General features: G+C 41.5%; 1 protein-coding gene across 1 annotated transcript in view; it reads right to left on the bottom strand.

Annotated features, from left to right (window-relative positions):
* Positions 1 to 8946: 8946 nt before the first annotated feature.
* The window catches only part of nfia (nuclear factor I/A), a 43396-nt gene continuing 31105 nt past the window's right edge, over positions 8947 to 21237 (bottom strand). Inside the window, exon 8 of the mRNA XM_055221577.1 lies at positions 8947 to 14854. Coding sequence (XP_055077552.1) covers positions 14840 to 14854 — 15 coding nt within the window. The 3' untranslated portion in view covers positions 8947 to 14839. The remainder of the gene's footprint in view (positions 14855 to 21237) is intronic.

Genomic DNA, 21237 nt, shown 5'->3' with positions numbered 1-21237 from the left:
AACACCTCCTGAAGATCTTCTCCGTGCACCAGGTCAAACCTCAGAGTTCTGACCTCTGTCTCTCTCTTGAACATAAACTGTATTTATAGTTTTGGGTGAAACAAATAACAGTATTTCTTGAGTTTTTCACACAGTGAGGACTTTGTGTTCTGTTATAATCTGTTTTCCTCCCTCTGGTCCTGTTTTTTTCTCCCAAACTGCCCCGACCCTTGACCTTTAGGCGTTTTTCCCCAGACTCCTGTAGGACAGATACTGGCTCAGAGCCGGTCGATAGAGCATTAGCGTCTTTATTTTTCGTCGTGTTGTTGCATAGGAAATGCACATCTTGCTTCCAGTAAATTGAGTGTAAATGGGATTCTCTAATGGATCCGAGAGGGTGAGAAAAGTCTGCAGTCAAAACCAGGTAAAACACAAGTCAAACATTAAAACAAAAGAATCAAAGGACAGAGACAGAGACAGGACAGAGACAGAGACAGAGACCGAGACAGAGACGTGTTCAGACCTGGACCAAGGCAGGAGATTTCATGTTTTTGTAAAATACACAAAAACTTAACTTGCTAAATATTAAGATTTCAAAAGTGACGGAGGCTAACGAGCTACGAGCTAACACATGATCATAAAATAAAACAGTTTCTGAAAACATCTACAAAACTTTATACACTTCAAAATGTCGCACATTTATATTTTATTTGACTTTTATCCGCGGCCGATTAGCCTCGATCAAACGCATCTGGAGCTCAAATGAATGTTCAAGTAAATGTGTTTTTGTAATTGATACTTTACAGTGACACTCTGGGGGTGTTCTGCATGAAAGTCTATTGTGGAATGTTCAGCGGAAATGTTTTAATATAATCTCAAATAATCACTGAAATCTCAAGAAAAAAAAAATACAAACTAGATTTAAAGAGCTCATTTTCCTGTGATCAGTCCGAGCTCATTGTCCTGTTCAGAGACTGTTGGCTAATGCTAATGCTAATGCTAGCTTGTGACTGTAAAGCTATTTGAGAGGAACTTGTTTAACAGCACAAATAACCTGTTGGAGTTCAGATAAATCAGATTTCTATGGTCAGATTGTGGTAAAAAGAAAACTCAGATTAAAGTCGAACGTGATTAACATCTTCAGACAGAGCAGTGCTTACAGTTAGCATCACTACCCCAGGGAATGTTAATGACATCAGCCACGAAGTATCAATATCACGTCTGCAGTCGCCTCACAGGGTTCACAAAAAATATGAATTTGACAGAAAATGGTTCAAAGTTTGATCTGTAAACATTTTGGACAAAGTGAACGTCTGAATTATTTTATTTTATTTTTTTTAATTTGATGTAGAAATAACTAATGACAGATGTGCGACAAACAGATGTTTTTGATTCTGCTTCGGTGGATTGCATAACCGCCTTTTTAATCCCAGATCTGAACACGTCACAAACGAGATCGAAACACAAACGTTTGACAGATTTTGAGACAGAAACGATGAACCCGATGAAACTATTAACGTGGAACAGGGTGTAACGCAGCTCGTTCACGAAGGAGTCGTAGAGGCACAAGGTTTCAGTCATTTCTGGTTTCACATGAGAATCATAGTTTCATGGCAGTTAAAAAAGGCAGGAACACAGTCGAAGATGAGCTGGAAAAGTGTGAACGAGAGCGGGACTCAGACTGCTGCCGATTGGCTCGTTTGGAGTTAATCTGCCCGACGACAGGCAGCCAGTGTGGAAACTTCACAAACATAATACTTATTACTTAATGATTACTACTGCAAATGTTATGAAAAAATAAACATAAAAATGATGAAAACAAAATTATAACAAAATAGTCTGTCTTTTTAGCAATTAGATTGTAATGATTTATCTACAGTTTTAGAATTTATGTGACAGCCATTTTAGTCCAAAGCTCCCAAATATGGAAAAACGAAACAATCCTTGAAATATTTATTAGTCTTAATAATGACATTGAGGATCTTTATGATGTAAAAAGCCTCTCACCAGTGTTTCATAAAGGCAAGAAGGGCCTTGCTCATAGACACAACAGTAGAGTTGAACTGGAGTCACTCTATTTGTTTGACCTCAGCCAAGTGAAGTTTTGTATCGTAAACATGTTTGTCTCAAGTAAAGTAATTGTAACTTTTAGATGAATGTAATTTAACAAGGTAGATTTGACCTAAAGTGTTTCCATAGATCAGCCGCTGTCGTTCATTTAAACTAAAGTGTGTGGTCATCACAAAAGTTTGAGTTCCATCCACGGGTTTCAAAGAGGCGTATCGACAGGCGGACAGCCAGTCGAACAAACAACAAACAGCGAATTAAAAAAGCCAAACGAGGAGCCGCATCGACCCGGGTCCGAGCTGGCACTGTGGATCTGGTCTGGGCTCTGGACCCGGTCTGGACTATAGCCGGTCTGGGACTATCAGACTATCAGAGCTCAGTGTGTCGGGCCCGGAGCGGACGGGATCAGGCGGATCAGGCTGTTTGAAGCTGCAGAGAAAAGCACAAAGAGCTAAAAGGCAAAGTGTTTTCTGTCTGAGAAAACGCTGAGCGCCGCAGAAACGGCATCGATCCCTCGGTTTGAGTGAAGCGCTGAGGGAGAGACCTGCCCCAGAGCCACACACACTGAGGTCTGCTCCGAGGAAGAGGGAAAACACTGAGGTCTGCTCCGAGGAAGAGGGAAAACACTGAGGTCTGCTCCGAGGAAGAGGGAAAACACTGAGGTCTGCTCCGAGGAAGAGGAGGAAAAACACTGAGGTCTGCTCCGAGGAAGAGGAGGGAAAACACTGAGGTCTGCTCCGAGGAAGAAGAGGGAAAACACTGAGGTCTGCTCCGAGGAAGAGGGAAAACACTGAGGTCTGCTCCGAGGAAGAGGAGGGAAAACACTGAGGTCTGCTCCGAGGAAGAGGGAAAACACTGAGGTCTGCTCCGAGGAAGAGGAGGGAAAACACTGAGGTCTGCTCTGAGAAAGAGGAGGGAAAACACTGAGGTCTGCTCCGAGGAAGAGGGGGGAAAACACTGAGGTCTGCTCCGAGGAAGAGGGAAAACACTGAGGTCTGCTCCGAGGAAGAGGGAAAACACTGAGGTCTGCTCCGAGGAAGAGGAGGGAAAACACTGAGGTCTGCTCCGAGGAAGAGGAGGGAAAACACTGAGGTCTGCTCCGAGGAAGAAGAGGGAAAACACTGAGGTCTGCTCCGAGGAAGAAGAGGGAAAACACTGAGGTCTGCTCCGAGGAAGAGGAGGGAAAACACTGAGGTCTGCTCCGAGGAAGAAGAGGGAAAACACTGAGGTCTGCTCCGAGGAAGAGGAGGGAAAACACTGAGGTCTGCTCCGAGGAAGAGGAGGGAAAACACTGAGGTCTGCTCCGAGGAAGAGGAGGGAAAACACTGAGGTCTGCTCCGAGGAAGAGGAGGGAAAACACTGAGGTCTGCTCTGAGAAAGAGGAGGGAAAACACTGAGGTCTGCTCCGAGGAAGAGGGGGGAAAACACTGAGGTCTGCTCCGAGGAAGAGGGAAAACACTGAGGTCTGCTCCGAGGAAGAGGGAAAACACTGAGGTCTGCTCCGAGGAAGAGGAGGGAAAACACTGAGGTCTGCTCCGAGGAAGAGGAGGGAAAACACTGAGGTCTGCTCCGAGGAAGAAGAGGGAAAACACTGAGGTCTGCTCCGAGGAAGAAGAGGGAAAACACTGAGGTCTGCTCCGAGGAAGAGGAGGGAAAACACTGAGGTCTGCTCCGAGGAAGAAGAGGGAAAACACTGAGGTCTGCTCCGAGGAAGAGGAGGGAAAACACTGAGGTCTGCTCCGAGGAAGAGGAGGGAAAACACTGAGGTCTGCTCCGAGGAAGAGGAGGGAAAACACTGAGGTCTGCTCCGAGGAAGAGGAGGGAAAACACTGAGGTCTGCTCCGAGGAAGAGGAGGGAAAACACTGAGGTCTGCTCCAAGAAGAGGAGGGAAAAAATATTTGATTTGTGAATTTTAAAGTCTCATATTTGCTCATATTTGAGTTTATATGAAGGAATTTTTTTTTTTTAGGTTTTGCCACAATTTAGTAAATGCAAATCAAAATAATCTAAATAAAAAAATGTTTAAAATGATTAATAAATAATAATGATTATAATAATTATTAATAAAACAAAAGCATTAAATAAAATATAAAACATGTTATTTTGAGTCCGTTGGGCAGCAGACTTCATGACCCGCTCTCCGTCTCTACAACTGAAGAAACACCAGAGTTTGAGGCTGGACACTGTCAAAATATGAACAAAAGACGATGTTTGTGAGTCTTTGTATAAACACTTTGGTAAAACTATGGCTCTTCATTTCTATGAGCTTCAGATCCATGAGACAAACCTGTGGACACATCCTCTCACTCAGTGTCTTTTCTTTATTTCTACTACTCTATATTTTATATACAGAAGACGTCAAATATATGAAGACATGGAATTTTATTATTATAAAAAAGTAAATAACTGCTAATTTAAAAAAATATTTTATATTCAAATCCTCAAAGTTGCTACACTTTGTCAAAAAATATTAAACTTTTTTGTTTACTACATAATTCCATATGTTACATCATATATGTGAAGTCTTCTGTTTGTATATGAAATGGAACATGCAGTAAAAATAAAGAAAAAGACCAAGTTAAATCTGTCACTGGACAGTTTGTTGTAGGAGTGAACGAGCAGAGAAACGTCTTCACTCCTACAACGATTTAAACTTCATCTTTTACAGAAAAAAAACAGTGAATGAGCAGGTGTGTCCAAACGTTTGACTGCTCGTGTGTGTGTTCGTTTAAAATAAAAAAAAAACAAGTTTTTCCCAAGTCAATATTTGTACTGAAGCTTTTGCCAAACCACCCACTCAAAAACATCGCCTTTGGTTTTCCATTTTTTACAGCAGAATAATATGTAAATGAAACATTTGATAAACCAAAACAACAATCTAGTAAGGTTAGATTTGTGTCATTTTCCGTCGTATTGTAGTACTCGGCGGTTATGGACAGCATGCATCTATATCCTATGGTTATTGTACAGAGCTATAATCCGAGGGCCTGGCACAGCAAAGGCTACTGGTGTTCAGAGGATTCTTACAAACTGACGTATCAGGAGCGTAATATTATACAGTGTTCACAGGCACTAAATCTTTTCAATATAACGTGGTGTAGGTACTTTATATGCTGGTTTTTATTTTCACTCTTTTTCTGATTTTTCTGTATAGATAAAGAAGGATAAGAAGTAGTAGAAGAAGAAGAAGCTGGGATTTGGAAAGTTAAAGTGGACCGTGTGAAAACTGGAGGAGGTTTGAGATGAACTGAAAATCTACTTTTGTAAACATTGAAATTATATTCATCGGCTCAACTTGGAGAAAAAAGTGATTGTGTGTCTGTATCTGACCCAAACTGCACTGACCAGACCTCACCTGCAGGGGGAGTTCAAGGAAAAACTACTATTTATGCAGAAAAACGTACAATGCATTTATATAAAGACAGATTAAACTTGTGAATCATGAGTTTAATCTGACTTTGATAAATAAAAAATAGAATAAAATGACTAATTTTGGTCGACTAAGACTGGACTAAACGACTAAAGGTCCACAGAGAGACGGGTTTAGGTTCTTTAGGATCAGAACGTGAGTCAAAGGAGTAAGTGTAAGACTTCACTTTAACGCTGAGACGTAACAATGGAAAGACTTAAATAAATGTGATTATTTAGTGACAGGTTTAGATGATTCTGTCGTTTTGACTTAATCTGGTGGAAAAACCTGTTGTAAATGTAGAAGCAGTTTGTGAAGAAAAGATGAAAAATATGTTGAAATTGACAGAGTTCTAAATTTGTTGACGTCACACTGGGAGAATTTCTCTTAACATTATTTTAACAAAGTAAAGATGTTTTCTTACATTTTTATTTGTTAAATAATAATTCTGGTGAACATAAAGGAGTTTAGTCCCAGTACAACAGGGTTGGTTATAAAATTCCCCAGTGTCACGATTTTCTACCGGAAAGTAAAATTTTAAAGGTAAAAAAATGGCCAAAGTGAGAAAAGAAAGAGAAAATGTTTATCTAAACCTTAAATCTACTGACCTTCAGTGTGTTTGAGTGAAATGAGTCAAACCCGTCGTGACATTTTAAGACTGAAAATAGTGTTGAGATCTTAAAGCTGCTCTGTACATGTGAATACAAATAGACTTTAACCTCCAAACACATTTTTCACACGGTCCACAAAAAAAGATCTGACTCCAGAAGGCAGGGTCAAAGTTCACCGGTGGCTGTTTTAGTGCATAGTTCTCATGCAGATTAGACCTGCTGTTTTAAAACAGGAAGAAGCTCGATTCAAATGGTCACATTTTTCATCTCCTCCTGTTTTTTCCCACTTAGCACCGTGTAATGTTCGGCATCAGGATAAATAAATATCTTTGCAGTGACAGCGTAATTCATTGGATCCGGGAGCTGCGTTGGTGCTACCTGCCGCGCCGCACAATGATTTTCCCTTCATTTTCTAAAGTGGCCTCATTTGTACTCATTTCCCGGCGACTCGCGGTTCGTTACGGCTGACACCACCGGAGTAATGTCCTCCTCTGCAGTCGCGCCGTAAATCTGCCCAAACAAAGACGTAGGATCAGGGCTAACCACACGGGCTAATGAGACTCTGTACGGGTCAGGGATTAAGAACAAAACGTATGGAACAACCCACTGTGTTTGTGTTTGTATTAAAGCCAAAAGGACGTCACCGGGGACAGAAATGTTACATCATGAGGCTTTTTTTTATATATTTAACTCCCTTTGACCACCTGCCTGTCACCACGGAGATGTGCCTGGAATAATTCACAATATATTTAGCATCATCTCCAGGAAAACAAACGGGTTAAGCCACCAAGTTACGGGGCAGATCTGTGGAGAGGCGACACAGCTCTCAGTGAGAAGAATGTTTTTTTTCAAGGCATTTTTAGCAATAAAAAAGTATTTAATTTTAATTGAATAATTTCAAAATTGATACGTCTAATGCCATACCGTGGAACATTTCAGGCAAAGTAATAACATCTCCATGGAGTCAATCAGATGATGCACCCTGCGACAGAAAAGTTCCAAAGTGCATCTTTACGCTAAAATAAATGAGTAGAATCAGGTCTAAAAAGGTCCGATTCTGATCATTTATTTACGTGTCGTTTTAAGTTCGTTTTAAAATCCTGATTTGCTAAAAATTATGTGTAATTTTGAGTCGGGCCCAAAGATACGAACTGTGCCCATAAAAGGAAAACAGTTTGACGGCTCTAAAAACATTCCCTCGTTCACATGTAAAGTTCAATCACATGTGCAACTTTAACTCTGACCACCAGGGGTCAGTGAAAGAACAGGATCAGTGAAGTGTCAGGAGATAAACTTCAGAGCATTTATCCCAGAACTACCTGATCCCCGTCTTTACCAGTGCGAGATAGGGACAGTCTTGTCTCTCTGTGTCTCTTGTCTGGGAACATGTCGTCGTTTTATTAGATATTTACGCTGAATCTTTATCTGTGGTGTCATTTGGCAGTGGGACGTTCACTTCTCTAGGGTTGGATATTGTATTTTAGCAGTTACCAAGGCAACCATTATTTTTTGATTAGTCAGTTAGTCAGACGATTCTTCATATTGTAAACTGAGGATCTAAAAATACATTTATAACCAGATTACGGTTTAAAATATGGGAACTAAATGCTTCTATGTAATGAATATTTACAAAAAGTGTGTGATGTTAAAGACATTTTGATGTAAAAACGCCGCTGCCCGTGTCATCGACGATTATTAAAATACTTAACATTTTGTATAGTCATTTAGTCCAGATAATTCAGATTAATTGTACGAGTCATAAACCAATTCTGAGCCCAAAATAATCCTGCGTTTTTGCTTTGTCGGGAAACCAAAATGGCCACGTTTGTTTTTAATCTTTGGTAGTGAAATCTGCTGAAGCGGCTTTACGGCTCCCACTGAAGCAGCTCCCGTCGTCACGCGATTGTTCTTTGATTTTAGCTCAATGATTATTCACATCGTCAGGTCGATTTCACGTCGGGTGAATCAAAAATACCCTGGTTTGAAGGAAAAACACTAAAGAATTCTGCCTTTTCGTTTCAACTCAAACCGTTCACATTCAGCGTGATGTTCCCAGAGCCCGGACTCGCACAGCGGCCCGGTCTCCAGGTTTCCTCTCAACGTTTTCTAACATTTTAATTTTCCGAAAGCAACAAAATGTCTTCCGAACCCTGTGTCCTGATTTGGCAGAATTCTTCAGATTAAATGATCGTAGCAAAAGGAGAGAAAGCCATTGATTAAAAGGGGATTTCCAAACGTGTCCGTACAGTCTTGGTATTGCTGGTTGGACTTTGGGTCTTCTGCGTTCGTCGTCTTCAGATTTCTGGAGGTTTCTGATGGAGATCGTGGTGATGCTGGTGTGTGATAGTGGCTCCAGGCTCTCCGATCAGAGGCCTGTATTTGTGTTAGTGATGAGGTTATGTCTTCTCCAAATGTCCAGCTCGCACTCACGGAACCAGAACAGAACAATGTGGCAGGTTCTAGTTTGGTCATAATGTGAAATCATGTCTTAATTAATAATTTGCCATCTGCTTAATTCACCCCAAAATTAAACTCCGTAACTCAAGTCATCAATTTAATTTTAACCATGACTTGAGCCCCAAATACATTTTTTTTCCTATTTTGTATTTTCATTTCACACATCTCCCTGAACCAGAGCAACAAACTGACAGAACGATTTGATTTAAATGTAAAATTTGACTTTTTCTGGTAAATAGCTGTTTCTTATTTTTGGTGCAGATTCTCAGAGCATGAACTCGAGTCCTGGTTTGTTCCGTTCTGGGCGCGATCTGTTTTTTAAGATTAGCAGCAGCAGTGGGTGCGTGGAGGACGGAGGAGGCAGAAGCGAAGCCGAGGGTGGTGTGGTCAAACACAAAGAAACCAATGGAAAAGCAAAAGAATCATGTTGCATAATGGAGCTTTATTTCCCGCGTGGAATGGTGAACACAAAATAAGATGCCTTCAGATGCAGTTATAGTCGGGCATCCTTTGGCTCTGGCTAAGTCATTGTCTCCTGCCTAAAACTAAAGTCAAAATGCATAAAAACACTCTTCTCCTCAGAATACCCTCGGTTTAGATTCCCTTTAAAACAAACAGCGAAACATCCATTTACAATGGTCACCTCGAGCTTTTCAAGCCCGGGCTGATAGCTATAGCATCACAGAGGAATACTCTTAAATACAAAAGCAAAAATAAAGAAACAAAGAAGGAAACAGGAAGTTTACAACTTAAACCCAGTTCCCAAAAAACATTTCTATTAATGTGGCCTTGATACAAACAGTTCACAACACAATGTTTCCTCATTACAAAAGTCCTGCATATAAAATAGGGCAGCTTTAAAATCAGTGTAATTAGAATAAACTATACAACAAACACACTGTAGCTCCGCCCCCGGTGTGGGCGGAGCTCTCCCTTTTCCTTTTCGTCCAATGAAACTAAAGTACGCACACAACAACACAACACAAAGGAACACACTGCCCAAACTATTGCTTCGTAATATCATCTTTAAAAAGGGTGCAACTTTGTCATATCTTACACGCGCCCAATACACTGCACCCGGTACGCCGCGCCCGGTACGCCGCGCCCGGTACGTCAGGCCAATACTCCGTGCTCGGTACGCCACGCCCAATACCCCACGCCCGGTACGTCAGGCCAATACTCCGCGCTCAGTACACCGCGCCCGGTACACTGTGCCCAGTACACTGTGCCCGGTACACTGTGCCCGGTACACTGTGCCCGGTACACTGCGCCCGGTACGTCAGGCCAATACTCCGCGCTCAGTACACCGCGCCCGGTACACTGTGCCCAGTACACTGTGCCCGGTACACTGTGCCCAGTACACTGTGCCCGGTACACTGCGCCCGGTACGCCGCTCTGAGACCACAGCGCTGATTGAACGATTGGACGTTTATCAAGGTTTTTACGACACTTGAGAAATGTAGGTGAAATATTTTGAGTGATTTTAAAATGTCTTTTGCGTCGCCTCAGGAGCAGTTTTAGTTTTTCTTTAATCTTTAGTGCAGATTGATGCCCATCTCGTGGCAAAAGTGTGACGTGAAACACGTGATCGGACGGATTCAGATGTGGAGTGGACAGGATTCTAAAGAGGTTTACACTCTGTGGACAGTGACTGGAAATAGTTTGATTTGATGGACTTTTGTCTGCTTAAATCTCGTGTCAGATCTGGTTCTGACATATGGCACATTATATTGTCTCATTTAGTTTAAAAAAAAACTGGAGTTTGCATCAAGTGTAAGAGAACCTAATCAAAGCATCATGGCTTTTTTGTTTGTTATATATATATTATAATTATATTTTTTTAATTCTTATTAAGCTGTAATTTGACCTCATGGTCCATTAGTAAAACCATATCCAATCCTCTCAAACGCCACAAACAAAGAGACTGGTCGGACGGTGAAAGTAGCAGTGATAAATGAAGGTGCATATTATTTTTACTGCAAACAGTTAGAGAGTTAGAGACATTTCCAATCACTGCCCCTCAATCTGACCTCACAGACTCAAAGTAGAGGCAATTTTTTTAGAAAGGTCTCAAGAAGATGCTTTCTGTGAGATGAAGTATTTTAAGGCTCATTTGTGACCAGAAAAATCCAAACGTATTTATTTAAAGGTCAGATTCACGTGCGGCTTCTGGAACAAATGTTAAATAATAAGTAACGTAAAAACTCCCGGTTAGGCGGCTCAGCTTGGCTGGATACTCCACCGAACGGGTCAGAAAACTTTGGTTGAAAGTAATAACGAACAACAACCAAAATGACAAAATAATAAAACGTGAGTGCATAAATGTATTGCATATTTAATGTCCTCATTTTCATTTATGGGAACAAAATACTTCAAAACTAAAAGAGGAAGACATGAAGATCTGTACGTTGTGCGGTTTGAGCCCCGTCGCGCCTCGAGTCCGGCGCCAAAGTCTCTGAAATGACCAACGCGGAGGTTTGAACCTAAAGTCAGTTATAAAGTTGGAAAGGGAAGTCATCTAATTATAGCACCTTTTATTGTATCTATCCTTCTACCAGAGTCCAGACCTGAACATCTAATCTCAAAACGCTACTCTCTGTTAGATCGGCCAACGTGGACTGAGCCGATACCGATATCACATATTTGGCCTACTGCTGTGGCCGATAACCGATATTTAGCTTTTAAAATCCATAGCAAGGCCCTCAAATCTATCTTAAATTAGTTTAATTTAATCTTTCACTTTCGTAAAACTAATAACAAAATGTATTTAAAATAATTTGTTACGTGCTTGTGTAAAGATACGGCCGTGTGACGCTCTTCTGTTTCAACTTTAACGCATTAGTCTGTTCAAAAAGGGCACACAGAGAATGGGGCAGCACAAAACACACATGGGTATCGAATATCGGTCGATACCCATACTGGAACTGATATATCGCCCGTCCCTACTGTTGGCGTTAAGTACAGTCGTCTGGTTTGTTTAACAATAGACGTCCCGATAAATGACCAAAAGTCTTACAGTTTTAAACCGAATGTGTCTTCAGAGCTAACAATCCGTCAGATAAAATTCATTGGCTTGAAAAACATTAGCTGTATTTATGAATAAAAATGTTAGCTTAAGTGTTAGCTTAGGAGACACGTTTGCTTTAATACTAAGGGTTCATGGTTTTTTCCTTTCAAACATGTAAAATAGTGGGACGTTCCTGGTTAAATAAATAAAATAAGTGCATAGTTTATAAATGTGTTGCCCATTTCGCCAGATTCTGTTTGCATTTCAGACTTTGCGTCGTGTTTCTCGCCCTGATCGTAGCTGGTGTAGATGAGTCTGAACCTATTTCTGTTTTGTTTAATATATATTTGTAGTTGTGGAAATGTTACGTTGGCCATGGTGACGTCAAATGCTGTGCAACCTTTTAGGACCGGACCAAAGCTCAAGGCACATCGATTCGGAACGACTTGTGATAAACAAAAGATTCTGAACGGATTTTTACAGATTTTCAAATTAAAAGGATAATTTTGAAGTGAAGAGAGCTGGTTGGTTTTAAAAGAGCTTTACAAAACAAAAGTATCTGACATCAGTTTGTACAATATAGTGTCTTTGTCACTAACTACACCTATTGAAAAATGCCACTAACACTAAAACATGCAGATTTTTTTTGTAGTTTTTGCTTTTTTCACTTAAATTCTCTGACCGTTGCAACATGGGGATTTAAAAGTGTGCGCGCGTTTATAGATCTATTTATATATCGTGGAACAAACCGAAACTGGATGGACAGAACGGTTAGCTTCCCTCAGACACACCCGCTGATTCAACACGTCTGCATAAGTGCATCTGATTGGACAGCGCCTCTTGGAGACTCAGCCAATCAGAGTGCGGCTTGTTACCCGCGTTACGATTATCGTGCGAAGGGACACCGGACTGATTATCGCTTTACCTGATGGAGACGGCGTCCTGTGACTTTCTATGGACACTTATGGATAATGTAAAAATGCATATGAAAGATGGTAAATAAATAGGTTGAGTCTTAGTGTTTCTTTTAACTTTTTGAAGCTAAGTTTATATTTTGTACGATAGTGTCCATGGGAAGAAACAGGACTCTGCTTCGTGGGATTTTCCTTGTGAGAAATTGTTTTAAAAATCTGCACCTCGGAATAAATTAAGCTGATTGTTCAACTATAATATAACAACAGTATAATTTAAAGGGATGCTAGTTCTGCCGTGCTAAAATGTTATTAATGTAAAAACTGCAATTTCTCACAAGGTGTTTGTCTTTTTTACCCCGACGTTTTAGAGTCCAGAGGTGTGATCGGACTTAGACGAAAATAAACTCATAAACTCGATATTTCACTACCCGACACCGAGCCAACAAAATTGCACTTTCCTCATGATCATTATTCCTCTGGTACGATCGAATCTCTTTCCTGTTTTAGGTAAACACAGACCTCAGACCCTGACTGGACAGAAGGGATGGAGAGGAGCGCCTGCAAGGTTCACACGCTGCATGGAACGGCATGGCATTCCAGAAGTGTCCAGGCACCGGAACGTTTGGAAAAGTACGCTCTCAAATCTGCTCAAATGTGGAGCTGCACAATATCCCTGGAGAATATTGTGGCACATTGTGTCCATCATAGATTGTCCATGTTTTTCACAGTAGTGCTTCAGTGATCTGCGGCTATGGCCACGAGAAATCATGTTTGTAAAAGCTTTGCTTAAAAAATACTACTGATTTGAGAGAAAGATTTCAACATTACCCAATTCCAATTTTGTTCAGTGCAAATTTCTAAAAAACGTCTCAATAGCCTGGAAACTCCTGTTCAGATGATGGCGCTGTGATGGGGAGGAACCCTGGTCAAAAGGAGATGGATAAAAGAATGAGCCGTGAAGCCTCCGAGACGAAACCACCTGATCCACCGTAAACCCGTACGATTGGCCGAGCCGCACACCGCTCAGAGGTGATTGGCTGAGCCGCAGACCTCGCTCAGAGGAGGACGCACCTTTGCATTGCTTTAACTCATGGCTCATGGGGGAGCCAGCTTTTGATTGTTCTCTCTTTGTGGGCGGCGTGATGGGACCTCTAGTGTAATATTTACTCAAAGTTGTCAGTTTAACTCTATGCAACTTTTTCCACTGCTTAAACTAAGTGACCTCAACAGTGACTGGTGTCAGGAAGGGCATCTGAATCTCTGCTCCATATTCATCTCTCAGTGGAGTCCTTTGAGCGCACTTTTCTCTTGTGACGAGTGTGTGCTCCAGTCTCCTAAACATCTACAACAGACTGGACAAAACTCCCGCTAAATACAGGTCCAATAAAACATCATTTACACATTTTCCATTGAGAGTAATTGTGAGGATTTGATATAAACAGAACTGACTGCGGCTGTGCGCGGGGCAGGAGTCGCATTAAAATACAGGATTTTTATTTGACGGTTTTGTGGAGGTCAGGGTTCAAGTCTGGGCGAGAAAATGTAAAATAGAATCAGGAAACGTTGGCTCCTTCGTGACACAAGAACTCTGTGTTTTAGAGGTTAAAAAGTTGCACCGAGTTCGTCCAACAGACTCTGCAGTGGAAGTTTACGTCTGATGAATGAAGCGTCTAAGGGGCTCGTGTTTGGGCGATGAGGGGCCTTTGGTTTTTCACAGGTTGCATATAAAATTTATGGGACGATGATTTTTTACACTGAGCTGAAAACAGGTCTCTAACGCTTTGCATGATCGGCAAATGGAGATACAAACAAAATGGCTCCAGGTTTGTGGTTTGTCCCCCTCTGAGTTTGGTCTGCGGTTCGATTCCCACCCGCCCAAACCTTAAACCTCATGTAGTTCATTCAGCGGGCGATTTTCACGCCTCGCTCCGAATCTCTCCGTGAAGGTCCGTGTCCGCTCGGAAAGATTGTGGCTTCTTTCGGAAAAGCCGTTTTTTTTTTTTGTCCTTCCCTTGTAGGTAAGTAAGACTCTCAGGACAACAGTGAAAATGCAGGAGCTTCGATCGCACCCAAAATGGCTGCCCCAAAAGAGCAGGCTGGATGTCGATTTTGATTGGACTCCTGGGGGATTCTGGGAGGTGAGCCTGTGGTTTAGTGTCCGTCAGGCTCTGGGTCAGACCTCTCCTGGTTTGGTTCGATGATTGACAGTCACTGGCACTATACGTGGGTAAACAGCGCCCCCTCAGGTGAAGCTGTAGCCATGCTGATGCTGTGTCGGTCAGAAGAGTCTCGGAGGAAAAATGGCGGCTGTTTAAAGGGCGAGGGAGGGCTCACTGGTGCAGCTGGCGTCAACGTCACAGTTTGAGGAGAAGAAGACTGCAGCGAGTCACAGCCTTATCCCAGGTACCACTGAAACACAGGGACACAAAGGGTTAAACTCAGTTATATCGGAGAACCTGAGAACATACGAGTTAAACCAGACACAGACTGTTCTTTAGGCCTGGACTCGAGTAACAGGGCGACCACATCAAGTCAACTGTGGGACGAAGTGACAATGAGGGACATCTCCCCGTTTGAACAAGACGCTGTCATTCCTGTTTTCTGCTGCATTTAAGACAATATTTTGCTCAAATCCAGGATTTAAACAGTGCAGACCATTCCTAAATAGAACATTGAACTGGACCATGCAGTTTGAGTCTGAGTCAGTGTTTTCACAATAAAGCTCCTTCTGCAGTGAGTAAATGCAGAGGCTTTATTTTGACAGGGTCACAGGATGTAAGCAGCAGCTTAACCTGCACGAACATCAGAGGAACCTCAGGATCATGAAGGAACAGAGACATGAGCCGCTCCTCACAGAGCCGCTCCTCACAGAGCCGCTCCACACAGACCTGCTCCTCACAGAGCCGCTCTCCTCACAGACCTGCTCCTCACAGACCTGCTCCTCACAGAGCCGCTCCTCACAGACCTGCTCCTCACAGAGCCGCTCCTCACAGAGCCGCTCTTAACAGAGCCGCTCCTCAGAGCCGCTCCTCACAGAGCCGCTCCTCACAGAGCCGCTCCACACAGACCTGCTCCTCACAGAGCCGCTCCTCACAGAGCGGCTCCACACAGAGCCGCTCCACACAGAGCCGCTCCTCACAGAGCCGCTCCTCACAGAGCCGCTCTTAACAGAGCCGCTCCTCAACAGAGCCGCTCCACACAGAGCCGCTCCTCAGAGAGCCGCTCCTCACAGAGCCGCTCCACACAGAGCCGCTCCTCACAGAGCCGCTCCACACAGAGCCGCTCCTCAACAGAGCCGCTCCTCACAGAGCCGCTCCACACAGAGCCGCTCCTCAACAGAGCCGCTCCTCAGAGCAGAGGTGAGTTTGAGTGGCCGTGCGTTAGACTGTACGGCTCGTTTGCTCTCTGTCTCTCCGGCGGCTGCTCTGCTCTGTGACCACGTGGTCTTCTCGCGTCTCTCCTGTTTCACATCACACACTATACCAGATGCCCCGACACCGTGGTGGACACTTACACGAGTGGAAGAGTTGAGCAGACAGTGGCTGCTGCAGAGCGCTCTGTACGTCTGCTGATGGCCCCAGTTTGTGTGATGTGGGATTTGAAAATGCGGCGCAGTCCCACACAAAGCGGGACATCTGGTCACCCTATCGACTGAAGGGGGCGTGGCCAAATCCATTATGCAGAAAAGAACTATGAAACAATTTGTGAAGCTTGAGTTTAATCTGCCTTTTTACTCACTCCTCCTTTCTGCTCTTGTCCCATAGTCGTTCCATTATCATCTAAATTCAGTGATTCGTCGACTAAACGGCTGAAGATCTACGGCCGCGCTCTTCATGTGTGTGTGAGTACGGAGTGTGTCCTGACAGTTTCATTATAACACACCCAGCATCACTTTACAACAAGGATTTCAAAGGAAGTGAAGTGTGTTATCTAAAGACACAACAGTGTGCAGTGGTTCAATAATAAAACGAGACGACATTGGACCGGGTTTGACCCACTGATACTCCAGGACGTTGGACAAACTCATTTATAGGACATCATGATATTGCATTGGGACAGTTACACCCTGGTTCAGTAGCAGGTATGTCCCAAATTACCAAAAGAATCTCAAATATGCAAAAAAAACAAACTGTAGATACATAATTAAACACTGAATTTAAGGAAATGACAAAGTACAAAACTATATGGTACCACACATTTGTGCTGATTTGTCAGATTTAATGAAAAGGTTCAATAGTTTTATATATTTCGTGTGTCCGTGGAGTTGACTCATCCCTCTCCTCCTGCAGATCGCTGCTCGCTCAGCACTTTCACTGTGCTGTCATCCCCACTGTGGCCTTTAGAGGGCAGTATCAGGACTGGGATCACGGCTCAGGTTTGGGACAGTGTCTTGTGTCAGGATAGATTTACACTCCTCTTTCTCTCCTCTCTCTTTTCTTTTCTCTCTCTCCTCCCTCTTCTCTCTCTCTCTGTTCTTGTCTCTCCTCTTCCCTCCCTCCTTTTCCCGTTCGAGTTAACTACACTTTTTATCTGTAAATCCCAGAGAGGCACAAAGTGAACAGCTGCAAGTTCCAACTTAAAGAACACTTTTTTTTCTCTCAACAAACTTAACTTTCTTCTCTTTTTTAGTCCAAACTTTCTTTCGTTTATTTCGTTTCATGTTTTAAATATTAAGGAAAAATAATAACAATGAAAAAAAATTGACACTGATCTGATCTGTTATGTTTCCTCGACACACACAGACCTGGAGTCGTGTTTTGTTTCATTCTCACATGTTTAACGCACAAACCTGCAGATTTAGGCTGAGTTCTTCTCTCAAACTGAAAACACTCTGTTCCACCTTGTGATGTCATCATGTGGTGATACAGGAAGTGCTCCACTGTGTTTTTAAACTCCACCTTCACTAGAATCATCTGGATCATCTCAGTCCTGGAGTTGTCTCTTATCTCGACTGAACTAAAGGTAAAAGGAGGAGTTCACATGAAAACTACCACTTGATGACATCACAAGGTGGAACGTCGCATTTTGATCTTTGTAGATGTGACAGACTAATAATAAAGTGACTCAAACATGTGAATGAAACAAAACACAACTCCAGGTCTGTTTTTGAGGAGTAACAGGTTTAGAACATGATTTAAAGCCCATTATACGACTTTGAAGAAAAAATGTTAGTATCAGTGAAATAAAAAAAAATAGAGATTTAGAACAAACTAAAATAAATAGTTAAAAATATGTTGGACAAAATACTAGGTCTGTGGGTGTTCAGCCAGTGGACCTTTCCCTGTGCAGTCATTTTAACATTTAATTTATTTTAATTTATTCTTTAAAGTAATTTTAAAAAAAAAGTTTTTTACTTTTCTTTAAAGTCGTCTTTATAAAATGTTTTTACTTTTGTTTTAGTCGTTTTTATAAAATGTTTTTACTTTCGCTCTTTAAAATCATCTTTATAAAAGGTTTTTCCTTTTGTTCTGTCGTTTTTATAAAATGTTTTTCCTTTTGTTCTTTAATGTCGTTTTTATAAAATGTTTTTACTTTTGTTTTTTAATGTCGTTTTTATAAACTGTTTTTACTTTTGTTTTTTAATGTCGTTTTTATAAAATGTTTTTCCTTTTGTTCTTTGTCGTTTTTATAAAATGTTTTTCCTTTTGTTCTTTGTCGTTTTTATAAAATGTTTTTACTTTTGTTTTTTAATGTCGTTTTTATAAACTGTTTTTACTTTTGTTTTTTAATGTCGTTTTTATAAAATGTTTTTACTTTAGTTTTTTAATGTCGTTTTTATAAAATGTTTTTACTTTTGTTCTTTAATGTCGTTTTTATAAAATATTTTTACTTTAGTTTTTTAATGTCGTTTTTATAAAATGTTTTTACTTTTGTTCTTTAATGTCGTTTTTATAAAATGTTTTTACTTTTGTTCTTTAATGTCGTTTTTCTAAAATGTTTTTACTTTTGTTCTTTAATGTCGTTTTTCTAAAATGTTTTTACTTTTGTTTTTTAATGTCGTTTTTATAAAATGTTTTTACTTTTGTTTTTTAATGTCGTTTTTATAAAATGTTTTTACTTTTGTTTTTTAATGTCGTTTTTATAAACTGTTTTTACTTTTGTTCTTTAATGTCGTTTTTCTAAAATGTTTTTACTTTTGTTTTTTAATGTCGTTTTTATAAAATGTTTTTTCTTTTGTTTTTTAATGTCGTTTTTATAAAATGTTTTTACTTTTGTTCTTTGTCGTTTTTATAAACTGTTTTTACTTTTGTTCTTTAATGTCGTTTTTCTAAAATGTTTTTACTTTTGTTTTTTAATGTCGTTTTTCTAAAATGTTTTTACTTTTGTTTTTCAATGTCGATTTTATAAAATGTTTTTACTTTTGTTCTTTGTCATTTTTATAAAATGTTTTTACTTTTGTTCTTTAATGTCGTTTTTCTAAAATGTTTTTACTTTTGTTTTTTAATGTCGTTTTTCTAAAATGTTTTTACTTTTGTTTTTCAATGTCGATTTTATAAAATGTTTTTACTTTTGTTCTTTGTCATTTTTATAAAATGTTTTTACTTTTGTTCTTTAATGTCGTTTTTCTAAAATGTTTTTACTTTTGTTTTTTAATGTCGTTTTTATAAAATGTTTTTACTTTTGTTCTTTAATGTCGTTTTTCTAAAATGTTTTTACTTTTGTTTTTTAATGTCGTTTTTATAAAATGTTTTTACTTTTGTTCTTTGTCATTTTTATAAAATGTTTTTACTTTTGTTCTTTAATGTCGTTTTTCTAAAATGTTTTTACTTTTGTTTTTTAATGTCGTTTTTATAAAATGTTTTTACTTTTGTTCTTTAATGTCGTTTTTCTAAAATGTTTTTACTTTTGTTCTTTAATGTCGTTTTTCTAAAATGTTTTTACTTTTGTTTTTTAATGTCGTTTTTATAAACTGTTTCCCGCCGCCTCAGCTGAACTTTCTGCAGCTGCACAAAGACAGTCTAAACCTGCGTCTAATCCATCTCAGATCGGTCACTATCGATCCACTGCACCTTCCTCCTCTTCTCTTTACTTCTTTCTCTCCCTCCCCTCCTCCTTCATCTTCTCTTCCTCCTTTCACTCTACCTCTTTCTCTCCCTTCTCTTTGCTTCCTTTACTTGTTCCTTTCTTCTTCCTCACTTCCCTCCTTTCCTCCCTCTCTGGTTCCGCTGTCCTCCTCCCCTCTTCTCTCTTTCCCTCCTTTCCTCTCTTCTTTCCTCCCTCTCTCTGGTTCCGCTATCCTCCTCTCCTCTTTCTCTCCCTCCTCCCCTCTCTTTCTCTCCCTCTTCCACTCTTCTCTCCCTCCTCCCCTCTCCTCTCTTTCTCTCTCTCCTCCCCTCTCCTCTTTCTTTCCCTCCTCCCCTCTCTCTCCCTCCTCTCTTTCTCTCTCTCCTCCCCTCTCTTCCTCCCTCTCTCTTCTTCCTCTCCCTCCTCCTCTCCCTCCTCCCCTCTCTTCTTTCTCTCCCTCCTCCTCTCTCCCTCCTCCCCTCTCCTCCTCCTCTCTTCTCTTCCTCTCCCTCCTCCCCTCTCTCCTCTTCCTCTCCCTCCTCCCCTCTCTCCTCTTCCTCTCCCTCCTCCCCTGTCCTCTCCCTCCTCCCCTGTCCTCTCCCTCCTCCCCTCTCTTTCTCTCCCTCCTCCCCTCTCCTCTTTCTCTCCCTCCTCCCCTCTCCTCTTTCTCTCCCTCCTCCCCTCTCTTCTCTTCCTCCCTCTCTCTCTCTTCTTGCTCCAGTCTTTCTCTTTAATACAGAGCCCTGCTCCAGCCCCAACAGTCACATTTCCTCTCCCAGAGTTTAAAGTTATGCATTCAATTAAAGCTGCACTATGGAACTTTTGGGAGACGGTATGACCCTTTTTGTGTCCATCAGCGTGTTCCTGTTTTGCCCGGAATGTTCCACATCATGGTATTAAACTGATCTATTTATCGTTTTATTGAAAATGCACTGAAAAACATGTGTTCTTACTGTGAGAGGGCTTGCCTCTCCACAGATCTGACTTGTAACTTGCTTACATTAGCCTGTCTCCATGGAGATGGATATGTTACAAGACATATTATGGAACATTTTTTGCAAAGCTGGTGGACCATTCACCTGAAAAGTTACATAATGCCCCTTTAATTTCAACAATTTAGACCTGGTTCAGTCCCGGTTCAGTCCCGGTTCAGTCCCGGTTCAGTCCCGGTTCAGTCCCGGTTCAGTCCCGGTTCAGTCCCGGTTTAGTCCCGGTTCAGTCCCGGTTCAGTCCCGGTTCAGTCCCGGTTCAGTCCCGGTTTAGTCCTGGTTCAGTCCTGGTTCAGTCCCGGTTCAGTCCCGGTTCAGTCCCGGTTTAGTCCTGGTTCAGTCCTGGTTCAGTCCTGGTTTAGTCCTGGTTTAACTGATCATGTAAACGTGAAAACTCAAAGATTAAATCCAGACCAACAAGAGGATCAAAGGTCTCAGTCTCCTCCCTCTGTTTCCTCCCTCCTTCCTCCTCCTCTTCTCACCCTCTCACTTACTTCCTCACTCCCTCCTTCCTCCTCTCCTTCCCCTGCGTGCTTCCTCACTCCCTCCTTCCTCCTCTCCTTCCCCTGCGTGCTTCCTCCCTCCCTCCCTTCTTCCTCCTCCTCTGTGCTTCCTCACTCCCTCCTTCCCTCCTCTCCTTGCCTCCTCACTTCCTTCCTTCCTTGTTTTAACTCAGGTTCAAGTTCAGCTCTGTCTTAGATCATGTCTGGTTGCCACTGACGACGAGACGCTCGGGACGTGACTTCCATCGACAAAACGCCCTCTCCCTCCTCCTCCCTATGCTTCCTTACCTCCTCC

The sequence above is a fragment of the Periophthalmus magnuspinnatus genome, chromosome 4, assembly GCF_009829125.3.
Source record: "Periophthalmus magnuspinnatus isolate fPerMag1 chromosome 4, fPerMag1.2.pri, whole genome shotgun sequence".
NCBI classification, from domain to species: Eukaryota; Metazoa; Chordata; class Actinopteri; order Gobiiformes; family Gobiidae; genus Periophthalmus; species Periophthalmus magnuspinnatus.
This window is presented reverse-complemented; position numbering and strand designations above follow the sequence as displayed.